This window comes from Aspergillus clavatus, genomic scaffold, assembly GCF_000002715.2.
Source record: "Aspergillus clavatus NRRL 1 1099423829804 genomic scaffold, whole genome shotgun sequence".
In the NCBI taxonomy this organism is placed as follows: domain Eukaryota; kingdom Fungi; phylum Ascomycota; class Eurotiomycetes; order Eurotiales; family Aspergillaceae; genus Aspergillus; species Aspergillus clavatus.
This window is the reverse complement of record NW_001517095.1, coordinates 316476-340049: the sequence shown is the minus strand read 5'-3', so window position 1 is coordinate 340049 and position 23574 is coordinate 316476. Positions and strand designations below refer to the sequence as shown.

At 49.9% G+C, this 23574-nt stretch overlaps 7 protein-coding genes across 7 annotated transcripts, besides 10 other annotated features; 5 read left to right on the top strand and 2 right to left on the bottom strand.

Annotated features, from left to right (window-relative positions):
* Positions 1 to 1211: 1211 nt before the first annotated feature.
* Positions 1212 to 4191, top strand: ACLA_096290 (mRNA-binding protein PUF3; the record flags this gene model as incomplete). The annotated part of the gene is made up of 5 exons (XM_001270121.1): positions 1212 to 1344; positions 1421 to 2751; positions 2805 to 3083; positions 3148 to 3703; positions 3764 to 4191. The coding sequence occupies 5 exons, from the start codon at positions 1212 to 1214 to the stop codon at positions 4189 to 4191; spliced, it is 2727 nt and encodes a 908-aa protein (XP_001270122.1).
* A 1020-nt stretch (positions 4192 to 5211) lies between these two features.
* cwc21 (U2-type spliceosomal complex subunit CWC21) lies at positions 5212 to 5835 on the top strand (the record flags this gene model as incomplete). Its single annotated transcript, XM_001270120.1, has 1 exon — positions 5212 to 5835. The coding sequence occupies one exon, from the start codon at positions 5212 to 5214 to the stop codon at positions 5833 to 5835; it is 624 nt and encodes a 207-aa protein (XP_001270121.1).
* Positions 5762 to 5819: a microsatellite.
* A 205-nt stretch (positions 5836 to 6040) lies between the features above and the next one.
* Positions 6041 to 9768, bottom strand: ACLA_096270 (ATP-dependent RNA helicase ECM16; the record flags this gene model as incomplete). Its single annotated transcript, XM_001270119.1, has 2 exons — positions 6041 to 9487; positions 9556 to 9768. 2 exons carry the CDS (start codon positions 9766 to 9768, stop codon positions 6041 to 6043), a joined length of 3660 nt encoding a protein of 1219 aa, XP_001270120.1.
* Positions 8850 to 8933: a microsatellite.
* Positions 9769 to 11385: 1617 nt separating the features above from the next.
* Positions 11386 to 11595, top strand: ACLA_096260 (uncharacterized protein; the record flags this gene model as incomplete). The annotated part of the gene is made up of 1 exon (XM_001270118.1): positions 11386 to 11595. One exon carries the CDS (start codon positions 11386 to 11388, stop codon positions 11593 to 11595), a length of 210 nt encoding a protein of 69 aa, XP_001270119.1.
* A 1878-nt stretch (positions 11596 to 13473) lies between these two features.
* Positions 13474 to 13788, top strand: ACLA_096250 (uncharacterized protein; the record flags this gene model as incomplete). The annotated part of the gene is made up of 1 exon (XM_001270117.1): positions 13474 to 13788. The coding sequence occupies one exon, from the start codon at positions 13474 to 13476 to the stop codon at positions 13786 to 13788; it is 315 nt and encodes a 104-aa protein (XP_001270118.1).
* Positions 13789 to 15935: 2147 nt separating this feature from the next.
* Positions 15936 to 15955: a microsatellite.
* A 652-nt stretch (positions 15956 to 16607) lies between these two features.
* Positions 16608 to 16649: a microsatellite.
* A 248-nt stretch (positions 16650 to 16897) lies between these two features.
* Positions 16898 to 16925: a microsatellite.
* Positions 16902 to 16925: a microsatellite.
* A 238-nt stretch (positions 16926 to 17163) lies between these two features.
* Positions 17164 to 17187: a microsatellite.
* A 506-nt stretch (positions 17188 to 17693) lies between these two features.
* Positions 17694 to 17720: a microsatellite.
* A 687-nt stretch (positions 17721 to 18407) lies between these two features.
* Positions 18408 to 18430: a microsatellite.
* A 1451-nt stretch (positions 18431 to 19881) lies between these two features.
* Positions 19882 to 21396, top strand: ACLA_096240 (uncharacterized protein; the record flags this gene model as incomplete). The annotated part of the gene is made up of 2 exons (XM_001270116.1): positions 19882 to 20078; positions 20157 to 21396. The coding sequence occupies 2 exons, from the start codon at positions 19882 to 19884 to the stop codon at positions 21394 to 21396; spliced, it is 1437 nt and encodes a 478-aa protein (XP_001270117.1).
* Positions 21397 to 22312: 916 nt separating this feature from the next.
* rrp36 (putative pre-rRNA processing protein) lies at positions 22313 to 23508 on the bottom strand (the record flags this gene model as incomplete). Its single annotated transcript, XM_001270115.1, has 2 exons — positions 22313 to 23284; positions 23341 to 23508. The coding sequence occupies 2 exons, from the start codon at positions 23506 to 23508 to the stop codon at positions 22313 to 22315; spliced, it is 1140 nt and encodes a 379-aa protein (XP_001270116.1).
* Positions 23171 to 23261: a microsatellite.
* Positions 23509 to 23574: the final 66 nt, after the last annotated feature.

Here is a 23574-nt window from a genome sequence, read left to right as displayed (position 1 = left end):
GCCTGTGTGACAGCTGGATTACATTGATGCTGTGCTTTGTCTTTCGTCCACATTCCCATCCTTCGACCCTCCACTAATCACATCTAATCTCCTCGTCCATTTGCGCAACGAGCACATTCCTACCGTACCAGCTGCAATAACACTCGGTGGTGACCTCCACTCCTACCCACCACCCCTTGCCGCTGCGAACCATTCAAGCTCTCTCTCCTCACGCCTGTCTGATTAACATCCACGACCTTTCCTCTTCGGCCCCCTCGTCGCTCCCTCAGCAACAACCCGGGTGTCTCCTCTCCACTGAGCACATGAGGCCGATCTGCGCGATTCGAGGTTCCTGGAGCATGCACGGAGCGTAGCAACGTTCGCGACATACACGAGACACACATCCACACACTGGCAGCTTGGGTTCACGGCTACGTGCTGAGCATCGCGCTAGCAAACGAAAGGGCAGATTCTTCTGCCTTAATTCTTGTCACCTTGCGTTGATTGCCGTTGGCTTGCTCCTCCGCTCCGCATTTCTCGCTCTTTCGCCTGCGGTCAATCTTCCTCCCTTTCGTCTCCCTTCTATCCCGTTGTATAGCCTTGTACATTGCTTGAGCGTGTTGCTGGTGCCGACAACAAAAAAACAAAAAAAAAAATATCATATTTGCCTGTCTTCGCCCCTACTTCATCCCTTCCCTCACCACTTTTCTTCTCCGTTCTTTTTTTCCCCTTGCTCTTGTCTCGGTAAGTTTTCCCCAGGAAATGATCCCTCGTCCAGCGTAGATAGCGGAATGATATCCCGCTTGATCTTTGCAGACCACCTGGCTAACATTTTGACTGCTCCTCGTGCAGGTCTATACCGTTGCGTCCGTCATAATCGGGAGCTCGTGCCCCTTTGCAAATAACAGGACGACACATATTCGGTTTTGTTTTTTTTTTTCCGTTTTACCCTTTCGAACCGTCACCGGGTCAACGTTTCGTCCTTTAAAAACGACAAGAAGGAAGCTGTGCAGAAGTATTGGAAAGAAATATTGCCACTGGCTTGGTGCAAATACTTCACTGCTTGTCTGCATACATAATCGTTCATCTGTGATCTCTCGGGTGACAGTGGAATGGCATCTGCCATGGCAGCAAATTCGACGACAGTACATAATGTAGGTGATTAAGATGGGCTCAAGTGGGACAGATTACTCATTCGCGATGTACAGGTACGATCAAACCGAGCTACGAACATGGGTACATCGAGCATGAACAGCGAGAGATCACGAGGCGCTCATGCGGGGATGAGCAAGGGCTTTGCCGGGGGCAAGTCAAGTTGGAATCCCAATATCTGGGGGGATAGCAACCTAGGCAACGGGTTTGATGGTATGATTGCCGTCGAACTCCCCGAATAGTCATGGTGATTACCTTCAGACGCGTGTAAACTGACATCATTGTTCAGACCAGAATCTTGCGGAGGCTGCATTCGAAGGAAAGTCAGGATCAAGCTCCTTGCTGTCCTCCTCTGAATCCGATGGCTGGAACACCAGACCAAATCTGCCTTGGACTACTGTAAATACAACAGCGGCTGCTTTGTCCAGAGCCCCAAATAACGGCATGGCGACCTCACCTGTTGCAACTAGGGCCAATGACCGGAGCGCACCCGCTTTGGCGGAGACTGCCGATTCCTCATCGTATTTCTCTCTATCAAGATCCGCTGGGATTGGCTCATCCTCGGGAGCGGGCAGTCACAAACCCTACTTGAACAGCGGAACAGAGGGCATCTCGCCATCTGGAGACGGCCTATCCTTCGGCAACTTTGGTGGGCTCCGGAGTGGTGACGGTAGACGGCACGCTGGGGCCTCTGCTTTTGCAGGCAGTCCAGTTGGGACTGGATTCCCCATGAAGCCAGGTTTTACAAGCCCTCTTGACACAACACGCGCCGACGAGGCGGCAGCCATGTCTGGCTTGCCCCAGACACTCCCTGAGACGATGACGCAGCCTCTGGCTCGCAACAGCTATGCGCATGCGTCTCATAACTCTGCCTCGTTTACCTCCCAGCGACCTGGACATTCTTCTCATCCCTCATTTCATTCGGAAAGCCAGGGCTTCCAGGGTCGCTACGGTGCGGCGTCTATGGACTTGAGTGCAGGCCTCAACAAGCTCCAGCTAAACGAGGGTGGCTTTTCTGCTCATTCAGCTGTAGGCCGTCCGGGCTATCTCTCTCATTCCTCCTATGATGCGTCATTGCAACGCCTCAAATACCAAAATTCAGGCGATGAGTCCAACTATGACGCGGTGACTGGTTATTCCGGTGAAGGGGCGCCCGAGTTGCCATTAGCCTATCAGGCTGGTCGGTCCCGCCTTGGGGATGGGTCGATTTCGCCCACGGAATATGCTCGGGTGGAAGCCCCATTTTATGCGGCGCTTGATGCTGGCGCAATCCCCGAGACTCATTATCGCAATGGTTCGGGCGGTCGGCTTACGGAAAGTCAGGCGCTGGCCTTGGAGCGAAAGCTACGTGGCATGCACCAGGATCAGGACCTATCTCAACTTCCCGCGAATCCTCTGCAAAGGATTCCCTTGGCTCCTGCATATGATCTGACCGGATATCAAGCGGCACGGCTCAATGCACTGTCAGGATTCTACCCTGTGGCACATCTGAGTGGACTTGGGCCTGCTGCCATCATTCCTCGAAATCATCGTGAGCAAGATCCTGCCCAGGTGGTTCGAAGCCCGCTTCTAGAAGAATTCCGGGCCAATAGCAAGGGCAATAAGCGATATGAGTTGAAGGTAAGAGTTGTCCCTCTTGGTCGTGATATCCCAAATGTACTAATTTCCTGAAGGACATCTACAATCACATTGTCGAATTCAGTGGCGATCAGCATGGTTCTCGATTCATCCAGCAAAAGCTGGAGACGGCGAACAGCGACGAGAAGGAGCAGGTGTTTCGCGAGATTCAGCCCAACTGCCTGCAGTTGATGACCGATGTTTTCGGCAATTATGTGGTCCAGAAGCTGTTTGAACATGGCAACCAATCGCAGAAGAAGATTCTTGCCAATCAGATGAAGGGACATGTGCTTGCTTTGTCGACCCAGATGTATGGATGCCGTGTAGTCCAGAAGGTAAGGCGCCCACCCAACCCCACCGGAGATGAATCATTTGTAGCTGATGCTAATATGCAAATAGGCACTTGAGCACATCTTGACCGACCAGCAGGCATCGATGGTCAAGGAACTCGAGAATCATGTTCTTAAGTGTGTCCGAGACCAGAATGGTAACCATGTCATTCAGAAGGCGATTGAGAGGGTGCCGTCTCAATATGTGCAGTTTATTATCAACGCTTTCAAAGGCCAAGTGAATCGCCTTGCCGCTCACCCTTATGGATGCCGGGTCATTCAGCGCATGCTTGAGCATTGTGAGGAGGAAGATCGTGAATCCATCCTGGCCGAGCTTCATGCCTGCACCACTCATCTCATCCCCGACCAATTTGGAAATTATGTGATTCAACATGTGATTGAAAACGGCGAGGAGAAAGATCGGTCTCGGATGATCACCATCGTATTGTCGCAATTGCTGGTGTACTCGAAGCACAAATTCGCTAGCAATGTCGTCGAGAAGAGTATTGAGTTCGGTGAAGAGTCTCAGCGTCGGCAAATCATCAGCACTTTGACTTCGCCAAATGACAGAGGGGAGAGTCCTCTGCTTGGGCTGATGCGTGATCAGTATGGAAACTACGTTATTCGTGAGTGTTCCCCCAACCCTATCTTTCTTTCCCCGTAGGAATTTACTAACTCCTCAACAGAGAAAGTCCTTGGTCAACTGAAAGGCGAAGAAAGAGAGGGTCTCATCGAGCAGATCAGGCCTTTGCTTAGCCAGCTGAAAAAGTTCAGCTACGGAAAGCAAATCGTCGCCATCGAGAAGCTCATCTTCGATTCCCCGGCAGCTGCGAGTGCATCACTCTCCCAAGTTGCTTCGTCTACAACGCCACCTCACTCTCACAAATCCTCCCCTCAACCAAGTAAGCGCTTGGTCAGTGATCTTGAGGGCGGCCGAGTCCCTGCCGTCGGTGCAGCGCCGCCCACTCCGCCCCCCACGGACGCGCAGAGCCAAGGTGATGATGGTTCTTCGGATTCCAAAACTCTGGCCAAAAGCACATTGACCCCACTGTCCGAGTCCGAATCGGCTGGGGCTGTGCCGAATGCCTCTATCCAAGTGGCAGGATCGACCTAAAGTTGCTGCACATTAGACTGACTTCCCTTTTTTTTTCTCTTCGTGCTGATACTTTTTCCACTTTTTTTTTTGTCTTTAAAATGTGTTGAGAACCCCCTCCCCCCAAACTTTATTCTTAATCTGGGCGTATACATACAGGGAATCCTCTGAGGGATATATGAGTTACTAGCTTTGTTTGTTCACTCTCCCAGCCATTCTTCTTCATGGTATGACGGCGTCAAACTGCAAGGGTCATGGTGGGAGCTTTACTGGTTCACGCTTGAACGGTCTTCTTCTTTGCTCCCTTTTTCTGCTTCTCAATAACCGTTCTAAGTTTTTAATTGTCTATGCCTTTTGTTTCTTGTCTTTGTGTTTCACCTTTTGATGTGATGAAAATGAGGACATGTCTCGCAAATTTGTCAATGGGTTCTTCTTTGTCCAAATACGAGGGATCGGCGTCTTCATCGGTGAGCTAGGGATTCTGGGATAATCGCGCTTGATTGACCTCACGAAGCTACAAATCGGGGCCGTGGACATACGGGGGAACCTGGAAATAGGGAGAACACATGCGACTTGCCTGGTGCATGGGGTGACTTTGCTCTCTCGATATACAGTTGATTCAATGAAAAGCTTTACTTGTAACTTTTGCTGTCTGTAGTTTATTCTGTGAGGACGATACGAAATTTAGTAGGTACTTGACCAGTTGCTCGTATGCTAAAAGACCGCTTTTACGGGCATGTGTTTGATATCACGTGATCATATCGTGGCGGCAGTCGATTATCATGACCAAGCTAGCAACTTTCTGCCGCCTTGCCACAGCAGACAGATCTCCATCACGCTTGAGGGGTTTACTACCACAACGCGCCCATCCTCACTCAGGGAATCCTTCACGAATTCCCAAACTCTCACCCTTGTCATCCATCATACGCACATTCGACTCGCAACCACCAAACCAGCGAGCAAAGCAACCCACCCACCCCATAACCAGCAAAGACACGCCACATACCATCCCACCCTCACACACCCCAAGATCCACCCACCATGTCCTCCAACGTCGGCCTGACCACTCCCCGCGGAAGCGGCACATCAGGCTACGTGCAGCGCAACTGGGCATTCATGAAGCCGCGTAACGCCGGGTACGGCGCGCCGTACCCGCCCGTGTCGGCCGCGAACGCGGAGACGCGGTCCTTCCGGCAGCGGCAGCCGGACAAGCAGATTCTGGAGCATGACCGGCGGCGGGCGGTGGAGGTGAAGGTGATGGAGGAGCGGGAGCGGCTGGAGGAGGAGAACGAGAGGGTGGAGGAAGAGGGGGAGGGGGCCGGGGGGACGGTGCTGTCGGAGGAGGAGATCGAGGCGCGGTGTGAGGAATTGCGGGGGCGGTTGTTGAGGGAAATGGAGGAGGGAGGGGGAGGGAAGGAGGGGGAGAGGGGGGTAAAGAGGGAGAAGGGAGGAGAGAAGAGGCAGTTCAAGACGTATCAGGTGCATGAGCTTGCGGAGGCGAAGATTGAGGAGAGCGAGCGGTTGCGGAGGGCGCTGGGAATTCGGGAGGATCGGGAGACGGGGGAGATTTCGAGTGGGAGGGGGAATGGGGAGGGGAGGAAGAGGGAGAGCGGGAGAGAGAGGGAGAGGGAGAGGGAGAGGGAAAGGGAAAGAGAGCGGTACTAGGAGGTTTTTGTTTCATGAAGGGTTCGTTCTTTTATGGCTCTGGCGTCGGAGTTTCAAATTTGTGTGGTGCTTGCATTTGGTTCAGTTCGACATGCATGGGCGTGACTCAAGGGCACAGAGATGGGATTACAGCATGTTTTTTTTTCAACATATCTTTTTATTGTCCAGTCGTAAGACGCGTAGAAGTCACGTAGCTATATATACATCAGGCGACAAATTTCTCAATCACCCAACCATCCTTCGGATCCTTTCGTTGGATCACCTTCTTTGCCGGTAGTGGCCAAGCGGTGCCTCCGGCTTCGCCTACAAGCGAAGGAACCACCCAGCAGGACCGTCGCTGCGGGATCCCTTCGATCGTCTCCATCTTACCGATTGGCTTGCCGTATTCGATGAGCGGCGTGCCATGTGCGATGGCCGAGAGCTGCAGTCCGCTCGGTGCCGCAAGGGGATACATTCTGATCCTGGGGACCTGGTCGGACAGCAGCGAGGGGGCAGACTGTTGCAAGTGGGAATAGACGAGATACGGGGGCATCTCCTTTGGTGAGAGATGCGCAAGAACAGAGGACGGGTGCACGTAGACAGCCTTCTCCTGCAACTCTGTCGTCCGTCCGTCGCGAGAGCGGAAGAGCGTCAGGTACGGGACGTCGATCGCCCTCTTCGGTGTACGCTCCATCTCCGGCGGGACCGGCGCCAGATCCGCTCGGATGGCGACGTTGTCGATGAAACCGGCAGTTACAATCTGCTTTAATGCTTTGACCTGCTTGTCTGTCGGCTCCGGTAGACGCGGCTCATATGCCCCGATCAGTCCTGGATTGTTCGCGCGAACAATGTCCGTCAACTGGCGTCGAAGTTGAGTGGCCTCTTTGAACGCCTTCGACCGGAGGAACATCTGGTCACAGAACGCATCACCATCAGAGGCGTACCCGTAAGCACAAATCGCTGACAGGTACTTGAGGGCATCTGATGTGTCATCATGTTTGCTAAACAGACGATGCGCTCTCGCGAAATCCTTGTGGCGCTGTTCCCGCGCGGTGTCCTCCAATCGATCGGAATTCTTATAGACCCTTTTGTCCTTGTCCTTGCCCTCGTCATCCTTGGACGGAGCAGGATCAAGCTGGTTCTCAGGCACGAACAAGTCTCCCACGGCCAGGGCAGACACCAGCGCAATGACATAAGGCATGCAGCCATGCTGATGACCAATATGGATCATCTTACCAAACCGAGGAGACAGGGGATATGTGGACAGGCGTTGACCGATTTGAGTGATTTTACCACTCGCCGATAACGCCCCGAGGTTCTTCAGTAACTTCTCAGCCTTCGCCAGACCCTGCCGACTAGGAGGGGTTGGGAAGGGGAAATTGATCACGTTATGCAGACCCATGCTCTTCATTTGAAGTACGACACCTTCGATCGGCGTCCTTAAGATCTCCGGGTCGGTGTATTCGGAGAATTCGCCCTCATAGATTGCAGAAGAGTAGAGCCGGTAACAGTGACCAGGCCCAGTACGACCTGCTCTTCCTGCTCTTTGGTTTGCACTCGCCTTGCTGATCCAGTCAATCTGGAATTTTTGCACCCCGGTTTCCAAATCGTATTGCTTCTCCTTGGCTCGCCCACAGTCAAACACATACTTGATACCGGGGATTGTAAGACTGGTTTCCGCGACGTTAGTCGCCAAAACAATCAGCCGAGATCCCTCTGGTGGCGGCTCAAAGACCTTCAGCTGCTCCTTGGTAGGAAGCTGAGAGTACAGGGGCAAGACATGGACGCGAGTGGACGAGTCCATTGCTTCCTCACCGAGATTGAACTCTTCGTCTTCTTCAGGGTCCTCATCGAGACCAGTGATCTCCAAATCGTCGTAGTCATCCTCGTCGCCAGGATAGGACATATCGGTGCCGCCGAGATCCAAATCCTCTGCCTCGAGTGGCGCTTCATTTGCCGAGAGTTGGACTTTAGCCTGAATTGCTTCCCCGCGCTGTGTGGGCTTGAAGGCCTGCTTCAACCGTTTAGAAAGATGTTTGATCTCGTTCTGTCCAGTAAGGAACACAAGCATGCCTCCGGGAGGCAGTTTGCGGTGGCCTCTGCAGATCTTTCTGTAAGCCTCTTCAACATAGTCGCGGTGTGTCCGTCTGGCAAAGTGAATGGTTACAGGGTATTGGCGACCCTCTGCTTGAACCAGGGGTGGTGGACCTTGGCGGAATAGGTTTGTATTTTGGGTGAAATCAGATATCCGTAGAGTGGCAGACATGACGACAAGCTTCAGGGGCTTGACAGTCGGGTCTTCTTCGCTCATGGCTTTTCGTAGATCAATGATGCGGCTGACCATACCAATGAGGATATCTGTGTTGACACTTCGTTCGTGGGCCTCGTCAATCACGATAATAGAATATTTGCTAAGAGAGAAGTCTTCTGCAATCTCTCGGATCAGGATACCATCTGTCATAAACTTGATGGCGGTCTTGCTGGAGACATTGCTTTCGAACCGAATCTGATAGGCCACGCGATCGGAATATTGTCCCAATTCATCGCCGACGCGCTTAGCCATACTGACAGCGGCGACTCGACGTGGCTGGGTCACCGCAATCATGCCTGGGTTAGGGCTGTCGGGGTGACCGTAACCGGCTTCAAAGAGGAATTGTGGAAGCTGCGTGGTTTTACCGCTACCAGTAGCTCCCCAGATGACAATAGAAGAATTGTTGTAGATGGCTTCCATGATCTTCTGCTCTTCACCAACCACTGGCAAACCAAGACGTGAATTCTGGATATCCTCCGAACGATCAACCTGCACACTAAAAGCTTTCCTGTTAGGATCGCCCTTCGTGACCTGAAGCTCTAGGGGGAGCGGCTCCTCCTCGGCAACAGTATTTCTAACAGGCCTCTTAGATTCAGGGATGTCAGGCTGTTGCTCGCTTGTGATGGGTCCGGAAGGTTTGAAGCCGACAATTTCGTTGATTTGCTGCTTTGCCCAGGCTTTGAAAGCAGACTGGCGAGGTTTAATTTGCGACTCTGCTGCGCTCTCATCTTCATCCTCATCCTCTTCGTCTTCTTCATCATCTTCGGCATCTTCGGCATCGTCGTCGTCATCATTATCCTCTTCATCACTTCCGCTATCCTCTTCGCCACTCTTGTCACTACCAGAAGATATTTCATCATCTTGTTCGCCCTCTTCTTCCGAATCGTCCATCGAGCGATCCGAGTCTTCGTCTTCAATGTCGTCACCTTTATTTTCATCTGAATCGAAACCTTCCCACGGCACCTCAGGCAACGAAGCGACGACCGGTTTTGCTTTTGGCGCACGTTTCCGCTTCTTCAGGACCGGAAAGCCGTCTGAGCCGAGCTCAAGAGGGCGCTTGAGACCGCCTCCAACAGCCGGAGCGGTAATTGGCGGTGCGATAGCGATCTCTACAGGTCTTGCCTTCAAGTTTGCTCTCGGCCTAATCACTGAATCGTCCGTCTCATCGCCTGACAATTCCGAATCCGGTGCCTGCTTTTGCGTCGTGCTGGGAGCTGGTGTAGTGGCCGCAGTCGTGGTATCTTCATCCCATCTCTTCCGTTTTCCTAACTCCTTCGAGGGCTGGAGGGCAGAGGTATCGACTTTCGATCTTGAGAGTTTTTTCAAGAGCTCGATGTTCTCTTCTTTCTTGAGTTTATTTTCCTGCGCAAGACAATCAGTAAGAAGATCGTAGATTCTTTCGGTCCATGCTCAAAGCCCAAACCACATACAATATATTTATCTAAACGCTTTTGCTTCCTCGCAGAAATTTTTGTGTGTTGCGCTCTCAATTCTTCCCTGAGTTTCTCCTTCTTCGCTTCCTTCTCGCTCTTGGAGATGGGCAGTAGCTCGGCGGCATTTGTGTCGACCGGAGTGCTTGAAGTATCCGTTTGTCTGTGTTTCTGCTTCCGCTGGCGCGGCACAAATTTGGGCTTTGCGGGCATTGTAAATATAGGAAGGCCCTTGTCTCAGCCCAAAGACAAAAGAGGGCAATTCAGCAAGGACAAGCGATGAGGAACGATTTCTGTGATTGTCCCTCTTCTGCTTCTCGAATGAAAAGTCAAAAAGAAAATTAAATGATTCTGCCCGAGAGCGGTGAAACCGAACTCACCGCCTTGAGGGCGGCATCGCAAACATCCCACTGTTCTTGGCCCTATTTGTTTACTCTAAGTAGATACGTCTTGTCTGTCCGTATCACCTTCATCAAGATAATAATAGACTTCGTGAACTGATTTTGGAAGGGGATATCCTGTTTCAATTGCGATACCGCTGCTTTATTGTCTGTTCTAGTCATGTCAGACCCATTTGATCTCAATAGCCTTCAGGAGCCAACCCTGCCCTTCCCCGCTGCCACTAAGCAAGTTGCTGGAATGATAGATGGAGTCGATACAGACGTGACATGCATCAACTTCAATGATAAAATCTTGGTCACTATATCACAAAATGGCCGACTTGGTCACTGGGTCCGTATCTTAGCGCCACAACTTCTGTTCCTCCAGGCTAACCCTCCCACAGCTGCATGTACCATTAGAGAACAGAAATCCGGGGACGCAAGGTCTCCATACTATATCAGAAACAACTGACGATAGTCTCATCCCAATGGGCAACCTGACGGCTACTTCATTGCTTGGCGGTCGAGCTCCTGGGCATGAAACAGTTGGTCAGTTGCTGGCTCGCCAGATAGCAAGTGCGATTGTAACAAAGACACCTGATGAGAAGAGGCTGCTTGTTGTTGGTCTCGGGCTTCAGAAGGCTGAGGTCGATCGCGAGGCCTTTTTCGGGATAGTCGATCTAGTGCTTCAATGCGTTTGAATCCCCAGCCGATCTCCAGCATCGCCGAGGAGCACATAGGCAAGCAGGCATGAATGAAACAACATAAATGCGGCGGAGTAAAGAAAAAACAGCACAAATAAAAAGAAAAAGAACGAAATGAAAATGAAGGGAAGTTGGGGGGGCAGGGTGGGGGGAAGTGACTTACACAGTTGGATAGCAAGTTCTGATCCCTGAAAACTCGCCTTGTCTCGCTCGATCTTGACCGTTGGGAGTCCCAAGGCATGGATGAGTCGTCGCACGCGATCTTTCTCGTCCTTAGCAAGGCCTCTGAAAGTCAGTTTTTTGAGGACTTCAATTGCACCACTAAACAGCGCGCGAACCAGATCTCTCTCATTGAATCCTGATATTTTCCATTGGTCGTACACGACAATCGTCAATTCATGAACTCGAAGGGGCTCTCCCATTCTCAGAGTGGTGATGAACTCGGCAAAAGACCAGCGACGTTGTACTGTCAGCAAATGCTCAGATGCCCCAATCAGGAAGACAATGGACCTGAAAGTTCTTCTCCACACAACCTCCTTGTTGCGGCACGGATATTCGAGCCACTGCTGGAAGAGTTGATTGCGGCAGCATGGCAACGGTATTGGATGGCGCCTGAGGAAATCCGCCGACTGGGAGCCGTAATTCCTAAAGAAAAGAAGGCGATCGCTCAAGGAATGGAATAGCGCGATGGAAGCTTCGTGATAGAACAGATGTGAGGTCCTAAGAATTGCCAGGTTTCCGATCTTATGGTGCCTTGGCCCTCCTACCTCGACCGGGTCGTGCTTCTGACCAAACAACAACTCGTAAATCCTGAATCGGACATGGATTGGCAGCCGGAAAAGATGACAACGCAGATTTCGGTTACCCACGATGAGACAGCCTCTGACTACCTTGCAGCCCTCCTTGACAGCTATGTCCTCGAAGCGGTCCAGTTCTTTTGGTTCCGCAAGATATGATATCCCACGCTGCTCATCCTGGATTTGTCTGAAGAAGCGAACGGATAGTCTAGAATGGAAACGAAATGTGAGAGTCAGCAAAGGCACCCAAGGAGAAGTCATCCCAAGACTGACACATCCGGTTGCTGAGCTCGAGACAGGAGAGCCTGTATCCTGCTCGTTTTTTCGTCTACAACAAGCGCTTGTGGCACCTCCCGGGATCTTGAGTCCATATTCTGCCTTCTGGACTAATCCTTAGCCCACTGAGTATTCAGCGTTAGGATTTGTAGTCAGAGGATGGTGTTGGTGGAGAGAAAAGCGCCCATCTTAGGATGAAAGAAGTGAGGGACATCACAAACGCTCACGCCGAGAGTTGTATGTTGCTGAGGTAGCCTAGGTCCTAATACCTTGGGCTCTGTGATGTACCCAGAACTTTGTTATGGTCCATGAACATCACTGGACTACCAATATGAAGGAGGTTGTTGTACACAAGTTTGCTCTCTAATCCTTCATAGTCTTCCCATCCATTTTCTTTCCAAGCATTGTCCAGGCAAAACAAATATTACTATATACTACCAGCAGCCCAATAAACCATTTTACAGGAACTATTCTACTTGGTAAATTTGTATCTCTCTGGTCTCTCAAGTTTGATCTCGAAGAAACAGACCTACCAGCAAATTTTTAATACCGAGACTTCCCCAGATGATATCCATTGTCCAAACATGCCTTACTCCGGAACTCGACGCTGCCTGAGCCAGTACATATACCCCATGAGTCCTACCATCCCAACCTCAACCACAAAGAGGATGCAGTGGACCTGAAAATCGCACGGTTTACTCGAGCCCCAGTAGCTTGTACAGGTACGATAGTATAGAAACCAGAAAGCATAGATGCCCAGTAAGAGCCTATATATAGATCTGCTATCATAGGGCTTGGACCTGGACCTGAACCTACTTGTAGATGTTCCGTGGGGTTGGGGCTATGATATACCGAGCATAGGGCCTTGGGGAAATTAACTGATAATAGATGGTGAGGTTGTTGATGGGGGTTGTTGGTCTGGTTCTTTGGTAGGGAGGGTTTCAGTTTCGGCCATCATGAGAATTGGGTAGTAGATTGGATCATAAAGAATTAAAGAAGATACTTTTACAAAAAGCAGTTTTTAGCCTATTACAGGTAAATAGAAGCAAGAGAAAAAGAATTCTACTTTCAGTCTTATGGGATGTTGTACTTAGAGCATGGCCACTATGTGGGTTGCAAATGGCTAACACATATTCATGAGCAGCCGTCAACATTCATGACTTAACAACCCATTTAGACTATATCACTATCTGTTTGAGTGTGGTGTCGAGACGCTTTGTCCAGCTGATTGGGGATATTCCACACCATCCAATATCTACCTGCTGAGGGGTTAATATCAGCTACAGCTTATGACATCTTGGTCAATGAGGTAGGATCCTTGACTTCTACCAACAATACGCCTAACCATCGCTAGCTTACAGTAGCTTTCGGACTCGCCGTTCGTTAAACTGGGTTGATACTGAGTGCGATTGCTTGCCCCTACGTTAAATACATCCAGAAAGACATAAACATCACCCCCGAACAGTCGGCCTTACTCATGAGGCAATTGGCGAATCCTGAGCCGACGAGCAAGCGTTCATGGAGCTTCAACTGTGAGCAGGGACCTTGGTGTTCAGTTCAATGGGTTACGCAAGGCCTGGGACTGGCGCTCGAGTAATCCAAGTTTGGTTATGAAGGCATGGATTTCGTCCCTGTGTCTGGGGTGAATCAATCTTGAGAAGCGAGATACAGAGCCCCAATCCAGTCTCTCATGTTATTACTCGCATCATGAAGGACAATGATGACGGCAGGGAGTGTGATGCGATGTCGCGTTCAACCACTATGACAATGGAGATTTCAACATCCATCTCGCTGGCTAGTTCAGAACTCTCCCGTGGGCTGAAAACCTCGCAGTCACGGACGAGTGAGTGGCGCAGAAACGATCTGACGGGGCTGGATCAAGATCTCTCTCTCACCACCCGCCAGAAGCCCCAATTGACTCGCGCCCACTATAACTACATGGCCATTTACGTTGCTTCTGATTGGGCAGTGGCTTCCTATCGGGACCATTCTTGTGACCGCGGTGGACTCGTGAAGACAGAACATACCGCCAACTATTACTTGTGCCTCATCTTGGAGGCTAAGGGCTTGGGTTGAACTATCAGAGTGTGAACATCTGCGGAGAGTTGGACCCTTCCTTGTAGTTCAGCAACGGGAGAGAGCGAGGAGGGATGCTGTATAAAGACGCCAGTGATAACTAATCTGGCAAAAGGCCGCAGACGTGCCTCTGAAGAAAAGCATCATCTGTATCCAGACAGAATATCATATCAACCGAAATAAATCCTGAAGTGCGACGCAAAAGGGCAACTGCTTACCTAGAAGCCATCAACGCAGCAATTAGTTACTCGATGACCACTGCGCAAGGTTATACAGACTTGCTATACTCTGTATATGTTCTCCTTCCAGTTTTTCATTCCTGCAGCCATGGTTCTGTGCCTCTACTCCGTGTGTAACCCGGACCTTCATCCCTCTTCAATATTTCCTGCATAGGTTACCACAACTTTCCACAGTAAAGGGACACAGGCCTTCATCGTCACCACTCCGGTCAACGCTCATCAGCTCTAGTCTAGTAGTCCCCCCCTCCCCCAGAGGACTGCCATGAAGCTTCAAGCACCCTCCTCCCAGCGCTGTTTGAGGACTATGGGACTGCGTTCGAGATTCGAACCAAGTCATTTTGGATGATATTTTGCTATGAAAGGTGCTAAAGCGGCAGGTCGTCATTGACAGGCACCACTAAACAGTAACTATTGAAACAGAAATGGAGAAGAGGAAAGCCATGGCTCGTTGTTGATTGTCTATTGTGAATTTGTGATGCCTGCTGGCTAAGAGTGTGGAGGATAGCATGGACCATATGCTAATTTACTATATAAAGAATTTTAAGATTATGATCAACCGCGCTTTGACGACATACGGAGTATTGACAATATCAGCGCAAAGACCATCTACTACAATGATCACGAAGCTCATTTCTTAGAAATTAACATTCAGAATGAAGATTGGGTCCGTGTATCTACTAGTAATCTACTACTATCTACTTCGTAGCAAGCTTTTTGGCCATGATCTGTGCAGAGTGCAGCAGACTGGAGACTGGAGATAATCGTGGAGGTAATTTAGTTAGTAGGAAAAGGGAGGGACCGCGAAATTAAGGAGTTCTGCGAATCCTTGCAGAATTAAGCTTGCAGCTACGCAGGTTGCAGGAGCTGAGACCTTGGAGCATGGGTACTCTGTAGTCCGTACGGAGTACATGAAATACGGAGTAAATAGTCTACATGCTACAGCAATGGCCACACTGACCTCGCAAGTGGATAGTGTATCCCTTCTGTCCGTGTATGGCAGCACTACTGTGTACTGTGACGAACCTGTCCCTAACTGATGCGAGAGAATGGGATCCACGAGCTCTTTGGAACGTGGTCATAGAACTGTAGGTAGTTTTGTGATTGTTCAACTTCAGGCATATTATCCTATATGTCCATGGCTACGTACGTAGTATATCATTCGATTTTATCTAATTTGAAAGGCCCGTGTTCTCCCTGCTCAAGTGCATGTGTTCAATTTGGCAGGGAAGTGAGGAACATCCCATGGCCCATGGGGGGCCAATCCATGATTCCATCACCCCTAAAATCTACTATTGCATCTTAGTCTACCAACGAGTCCACATCCTTTGCGACCTGTCACATAACTATCACATCACAAACTTGAGACTACCTATTTACAAGGTTGGGCCTAGATAAGTTCAGTGAGTAAGTAGATACTTGGCGGCTCATCTTGAGGATTTCAATTCCCGAAAAAACAAGAACTTTGCAAATATCATATGATGCTTAATCATACATGCGAAGAGTATAACATGAGCATTTACGGAGGATACGGAGTACAATTGTGTATACATAACCCAGGGGCGAGTCCAGCCTCGTGCATCTCGAAGGGACCACGGGGAAATCAATATCAATAGCGAGTATTGGCGCTGCAAACAAAACAGGGATTGAGAAACCATTGAAATCTGGTATGATGGTATCGTTATTCTCGTGTCTTGTCAGTTGTCAGTTGTCACTTGTGTGGCTCAAGGTCAGTGCGGTCCGTCCATCCGTGGAGGATGTTAGATCAAATTGGCACGCCTTGGTGGGAATGGGATAGGGAGGATATCAGGATTCAGGGTAGTAGTGACTAGCAACTAGTAATAGGCTAATTCTCGGGTCCAAGATGGTCTGGCCTGATTCATGCAGCATGATGATTACGGAGTAACTATCTAGATAGATAGATAGATAGAACCACAGTCAACAAGTTGCAAAGATGAGCGGATAAGAGCACGTCTATTAAGCAAAGACCTCCCGTGATCCCTATCAGACTGAAAGCCTTCATCTAATAATAGACTAATAATGATCATAACAGTGACATACGAATAGAAGACTGTAGACCTAAGCATTACCCCTGCTTCATATCAAGCAGAAGTGATAATGCTCCGAGGTCCGAGCTTTGCGATCGTTTAATATTAATCATTAACCCACATTAGAGGGTTCTTCTACGGAGTAATTAGTTCCTCGATAAAAAATTTTTTTTTCTGGTCGCACGGGGCATGGCCATGTGGGATATAATATAATGGGACATAATATTTATATAACATTGAGAGATGATGGATCATGGTAGCTGCGTATGGACTATGGAGGCTCTAGTCAGACAACCCGATTGCCACTGCAGTGCAATCTCAATCCGCCAAGGTTACATATAAATGAGGGTTTCCGAGCAGGATCAGGTGAAAAGGCGATCGATTACCCAAGGGGGTGGTATCGACCAATTTATCCACAGGATTAAAGAATGAACCTGCATGCGCCAGGGAAAATCTTCAAGAATATGGCGGGCGACGATCAAGAATGGACACAGTCAATACAATGTTGAGGAGGAGGAGGAGCATCCAGCATATCTAGAATATAGATAGAATATAGACACTAGATATATAGACACTAAGTAGGTGCTAGGTGTGAAGTTGAGTTATGGTGCAATGGATCGGGGATTTGATTGGGAGGAGTGGTGGTGATGGTGAGGATGTTGGTGTCGCAGATTCCGTCGCCACAGGGAGGAACGAGACAATCGGATCCAAGCTCAAGCCAGGAGGGGCAATGTTTGCGTGTCACTACTACTACTAGATCCGACTAGGTTGACTTGAACGAGTCAATCATGTTTGAGATTTGGGATATTCATTTTCGTTTTCGTGTTCTTTTTTTTTTTTTTTTTTTTTTTTTGGTGGTGGTTGGTGTTGGTAGTCAACTTGGTATCACTAGACTGGTGGATGACAGGAGAACATCAGACAGACATCCCCTTGTTGAGGGATTGTTTATGATTACTAAGACAAGGGACCTCCCTAGAGAATGCTACAAGTGAGCTCCTCGTGTGTCCTCTACACGAAGTCAGATGATTCACTATTGGGGTTTTGGAATGAAATGTATTGTTTGATCATTGAATATTCTCGACGATATGCGATGAATCATGAATCATGAATCATGATGCTAAGATCTAAGACATTTGGATGGGTTTTAATATTCGAAGGTCTCTGACTAACCTTCCCCCCGTCCCCGAGTCCCCGATTAATTGATTGACCACGTCAAAAACCTCCCGGGGAGTTGAGAGTCCAGAATCCAGACAGTCAGACACTCAGACACCAGAGTGACCAGACAGGGTTGATAACCCAGCGATCCATTGTTGGATTCTGAATTGTCTGTCTAATCTGCCTGTGCCCTGATGGTCTGTGGGACTCACTAGCGCCGTCTGGGCTTTTGTTTTAATCTTAGCATCAAGGGTGATTGATCTGGTGCTGGGACTGGGAGCATACCATGGAGTCGTCCTGGTCCTTGGTCCGGATGGCTGGAACTACCTATCTACTATCCATAATGTTAAGGGGTTATGAGAAGAATATGCACCAACCTGTTGATGAATATAGACTATAAAGTGATGAGAGACAGGACTTGAGCTCAGAGTATCTTGTCTAGTCAAGTTACTTGAGTTCATACAGATATTATTATTATTATTATTATATTATTTACTAGGTATTCTGTCACAGAGTCACAGTTGTCACATCATTGACGGGATAAGCCCTGCGCAGAAACAAACCATGTCTCAGATTAGTCCAATCAAAGCCCTTTCCAAATTTCTCATCCAGCATCTCCACTTGTCAGGAGGAATATTAATAAAAATGGAAAATAAATTAAGAAATCGAGAGCTGTTCCAGAGATCTCCAGTTTCTTCTTTTCTCAGTATCATCTTTCTCAGTTCTCACTCTCTATATGGATCACTGGATGAGAATCACTAATTTATCTGGTCATTCTGATTCTATTGAAGAAATCCAGGTAGCCTCAGGTCGAGGTCATCAACTCCACCAACTGCGTGATTCAGAATTGATGATATACCTGGATCCCCAATAATATGAAACACAATCAAGACAGTAGTCCCTTCATCCTCCTCCTGGCCCAGTCTTGGGGACATCATACATTAATTAACATACTACTACTTAGATACTACTCCGTAGTAGGTAGACAGATACTTGTATATTTCTCCCCACATGCTCATTCATCTCCGTACTTCATAGTCTGTCTGTCCTCCTGCTCCTATCAGCCTCTTCAGTAGTCTTCTTACCTTGGAGACTCACGTCAGTCCTATAACCTTAGTACTGTTCCTCAACAGAAGACGCCCCACGAGTCCTCTCTTGTTTCAATCTGATTCTTCTTCTTCTGCTGCTGCTGCTGCTGCTGCTAGCTACCTACTTCATCACTAGTCGTACTCACTACTACTTACATGAACCGATCCACTCGGAACTATTAATTTATGCTCCATATTTCCTTGATCCTCTGATGATTACGGAGTAGACTATTCTTCTTCTTCTTTCGCTTCGTCTGCTTCCTCTCCTCGTTCCCCATCTTCTTCATTGATTTATTCTTCTTCTTTTTCTTCTTTCTGTTTCATCTTGGACCCCTCGTCACACCTCATCTTCCCTTACTCAACTTTCAAGGTACGAAGCAGACGCAGTATAGATACAACCCCAGGCATAAGGAACATCGCCTTCTTCTCTTCCTCCTTATCATCCGTCTTCTATAAATCCTTTTTTTTTTTTTCCTTTTCTTTTTCTGCTCTTCTCCCTTTTCATTGTGACCTGTTCATCCAAAAGACGACCAAAAAAAATTGGCATTCGTTCCCTTTCTAGGCTACGTGCTTTTGCTTGCCTGCATCCCGGGTTGGCCAGACCTGTCGAGATCTCCTCGGTCCATTTCTTTCTCTCGCTTGTCGCTCTGGATCGAATCGAATCTCCCGGTTTGACCGACCCTCTCGACGTTGTCACGCTGCCGCCAGCCAGCCAGCAAGCCTGACTTAACCGCCCTATCCAGAAAACTGTCTGACCACTTCCGTGTCACAGTCCCAACTAAGCAACCTTTTTTTCCCCCCCGATTCGTCTTTGGGTGTCAATTGTCGTGCCCTTCCCCCCTCACGGTGCTGGCAACCAACTCTCTCCTGCTCTCCCTCCTTCTCTCCCTTCCACCCTCCCTCTCTCTATCTCTCTCACACACATATACCCTTGTGTCTGTCTTTGACCAGTGGTGGCGGTGCTTTACGTGTTGGTTGGTTGTGTTTGTGGATTTGCTTCATTCTCGGCACCCGATCAACTGGTCTTATTCCGTAAGCCCAGGCTGTTTTCTCGACCTTCTCCCTCAAAGGAACAAAAAAAAAAAAAAAAAGCATAGCCCAGCATAGCCGCTATCCGCCGCCGAGCTCTTTGATCATATCCGCGCGCGCTTTGATTTCAGTCTTCCCTGTCTATCTCATCAATTTTCACCAACAACAAAAGAAGTTGGTTTCCAAACAGATCCACCCTTAATACCCCAACAATCAACCGCTCGGTCGACCGTCCTACACCTCCCCGATAAGAGCTCCGCCTTTGCAATCATTCAACCCACACCGTTTATATATACGAGGAATAATTGTCTCGATTTGCCTGTTGCAGTACAGAGTGATATCGTGGAGGACTGTTTAAAGTCTTCATCATCGACAAGGATCACATCTCAAACCATTGTCAGATTGTGTCGTCTGCGAAGCTGTGCTATATTGGGACAACATTCGGTGTTTAGGAAATCCCCCTCGCCCTTCCTCCCGTTTCATTGACAACGATCTTTCCTTCGACCTCGGACAATAAACCGTTTTCCATATCCTAACATGTCGACGGCGGTTGCGCATGCTCCAGCCGCTCCATTGCCATCGCCGCATATGAATCGGGATCAAAGTCCAAGAAACTGCCCGACCCTGGCACCAGCAACGACGAGTTCGCAGTCTAGCTTGACACCTCCTCGAATCTCGCACGATGGCTCAACGGCAAAGAGTTCACCATCGGGTCGGAAGCCCACATCACCCTCGTAAGTGCTTCCTGGGCGGCTACACCTATTGCGAGCAGAATTGGGCATAATGTGTTGGATGCTAATACCTTTCCCCAGATCGCAGAACGGCAGCAACCTACCCAAGGTCATCGTGAAAAAGGAACCACCGTCTTCGCCTGCCATGCAAACACAGTCACGCACACAGACCAGCAGTCGGCCTCGACCCCGGAAGTTAGACCTCACCACCAGTCTACCGAATGCGGGCGGTCTGTCCGCACGAGCCCCCGGTGGGCCCATGACAGCTCGGGACGGAGTCAGCATGCACCACGTTGGAATTGCTTGCCTGTCACCAGGATTCCAAACACATGACCCCATAATGAGGGAGCAGTTACAGCGGAGTCTCTCCGTACGAGATCAGCAGAGATCGATCATTGAATCTCGACTACATAAATCGGCCAAGGATGACGGTCCCGATGGTGTGAGACCCTCCGAGTCGAACACGTTTGGTATCCCAAAGACTTCTTCGAAACGGAGGCCGCCCCCTGGTCTATCGATTGTCCCTCCGTCTGCCGCCCAATTTGCCAATGAGCGTGTCATTCAATCTGCACCCTTGAACCAGACGTTTACAGGACGACACCAAGCGCAGCCACTGACCCGTCACGTCATGAATCAAAGCCCGACTCTGGGTTCTAGCTCGCACATCCATCATGTTCCTGCTACACAAACCAACAATCGCCTCCCACCGCTGTCGGACGTCTTTGGGTCTGACGCTCTCGGTTCTCGTGACCGGGACTCCAACCGCGGCCCATTCTACCAGGGCGCTTCGGCCACAAATTCCTCACAGTCCAACAATCTACCCCCACTACCATCCCCAAGAATGCCCGGAAGTGTGACCCAAGCCCCCAGCCGGCCTCGGGAATACCGCTCCGCAGAGGAAGCCGTACATGAGTTGGCCGGAGGCCGAGAGGAACTCCTGCCGCGCATCGTACACTACAATGGTCACCAGCCTCCGACTCCGCCGTCTCCCCGCCTAGGTAACGGTCAACCCAAATCACGTCATTCGAACCCCGAGACGGCACCTTTGGCAGGCGCCCATACGCCCATCCAACCGGTTCTGCACGCTGGCGAAGGAACCGCTCGGCGTCGTACGCGCACTGAATATGAACAGGATAATGGCAGCCCGCCCCTTGGCCATGGCCCCGAACCCCACTACCGACCCAATCCAGCCTTGACCGCTGGTACAAACATCGCCTATGGACCCTTCGGCGCGGGCAGAGACTCTCCCGAAACCCAACGGAAGAAGAAGGAAGAGTTCTTAAGTCTGTGTGCGCGAGCATGGGATCTCTTCCACTCATAAAGCTGGTCTTGATGTGGGTTATAGGGTTTCATCACCACATTCTTTCCTTTCACTTTCTCTTTTTATCTTGCTCCGCCAACTCCTGGGTTCTGTCGTTCGATGCACGATCGTTCGATCCCTTGGGAAGAAGCTGATATCTTAATTATCCATATCTCATGCGCTGATGCAGCTGCATGATGGTCACTTTGTTTGGTCGAATTTTGGCTGGATGGAAAATGAACGGCCCGGGAAACATTTGGCTGAGCTGTTTCAGCACTTTTGGATATGATGAACGTGTGGAATCATGACTACATATACGAACATTTTGGACGGTCTCTATGCCTGCTGTAGAAGCAGGAGGAGACTGTCTTCGACTTCTTCTCTCTTTCTTTCCTTTCATGTCATCATTCCTGAGATCTCTCCTACTGTTCCTTCAAATTTTCCGACGTGATTCTATTGAGTCGGACTCTTTCCCTTGTTTTCTTTTATGGAAAAGATCAAACCTGGTGACAACCATGTTCATAATCTGCGTCTCCTCTTGTGCTTTGATTTTCCGGCACTTCCCATGGACTGGATATCTTGTTGCGATACCATTATTTGTTTGGCATTCTCATTGTTATCCTTCTTCTTCCAGATCGTGGTAAAGCGTTTTCATCGGATAAAACCCCATTGTCTTTCTTTCCAGCCTTCTTCTCTTGTTCTATATTGATGTCATAGTATCCCTGGCGTCTGTTGTTGTTGATGTTCTTGTTGTCAGATGGAAGTTGACGATGCGTTGAGAGATATCCACTTTAGCATTTTCATATGGACCGTTACTTTTAGCCGAGAGAAATCAAGTCGATTTACGACAATCATGAGCCTAAGCGCTAAAATATCAACCATGAATGCACATGGTATGATGAAAGTATTGGAGATTTTAGCTTAAGGCACGGAGTATCTATGCCAGTTTCCTGCGTTTCCTGCCCCCTCCATCATTATTGAAAGGCGCAGCGTCGTTCTCGAACCCTCGTCGCTCCATAGGCATTTCCTTTCTCTCCTTGGCGGTCATCTTCTTCTGTCTCCTCTCCAGCGCCTTCACACGCTGCCGGGAGCCCATGCTCTCATACTTCTTGACCAACACCTGCTTCTTGAGCTCCGACTTCTTCAAGAAGTAAGGATTGCTCTTCTTGCCCTCGAGAATCAGCTGTTTCTCGCGCTTCTTATGCTCCGCCAGCACCTCCTTCTCCCTCCGTCTGTTCTCCGTCGTCCGCAGACGGTCCGTAGTCGCACGAATCGCACGCTTCAAATCCTCCTTCTCCCTCAGATCCTTCGTCTTGGCGAACTTCTCCTTGAGCTCCTTCAGCTCGTTGGCACGGTACTCGTCCAAAAACGCGTAGGCCTTGTTGATGCCGCCGTCACGCGAGCCGCCCTGGCCGCGCACGGCCGGGTCGAAGCGCGGGTCCCGCGACTTGAGCACAGCGGGCGGTTCGATGATCGTGCGCTTGCGCGAGACGGCGTGTTTGGACGACTGCACCATGGGCGCGTGCTTGGAGGAGCGGGACGGCTTCTCGGCATCCCTGGCCTTGGAGGCGGACGGGGCCGAGCCCTGGCGTTTCTGCTCGCGGGCTTCGCGGATGCGCGCGCGGATGTCGTCGAGCGGCGAGGGCGCCGCGGCAGCTTTTTCGTCGTCGTCGTCGGCGGCGTCGGCGGCGGTGCTTGCTTTCGAGTGCTTAAGTTTGCGTTTGGCGTGCGGGCCCAGCGAGGCTTGGGCTTTGGCGAGCGCGCCGAAGGAGATGTGGCTCAGTGAGGCTTGCATGTCGTCCGCTTCGCTGGCATCGCTTTCGTCGTCGTCATCGGCGGCGCTGTCTTCTGAGATGTTGCTATCTTCGTCGGCTTCGTCATCATCGCTCAGTTCCGATCCGTTGCTTCGCTGGCATGGGATTTAGTATTGGCGTGGCTCTGTACAGCACGTTTGTGATAACTCACTGCACCTCCATGATCCTCTAACGACTCGTCGCTGCTGTCGTCTGATCTTGATTCATCGATCTGTTCATCGTTGCTCTCTGCCTCCGATGCTGATTCTCCAGAATAAACCTCTTCGTCCTCTTCCGGTAGCGCCCGTACTCGGCGATTGAGGAGATCTGAAATCGCCATCGTTTCTGACTGATCACCAAAGTCAAAGTAGACAGGAAAGAGCAACTTGTCTCCAGTCTCGAGTAT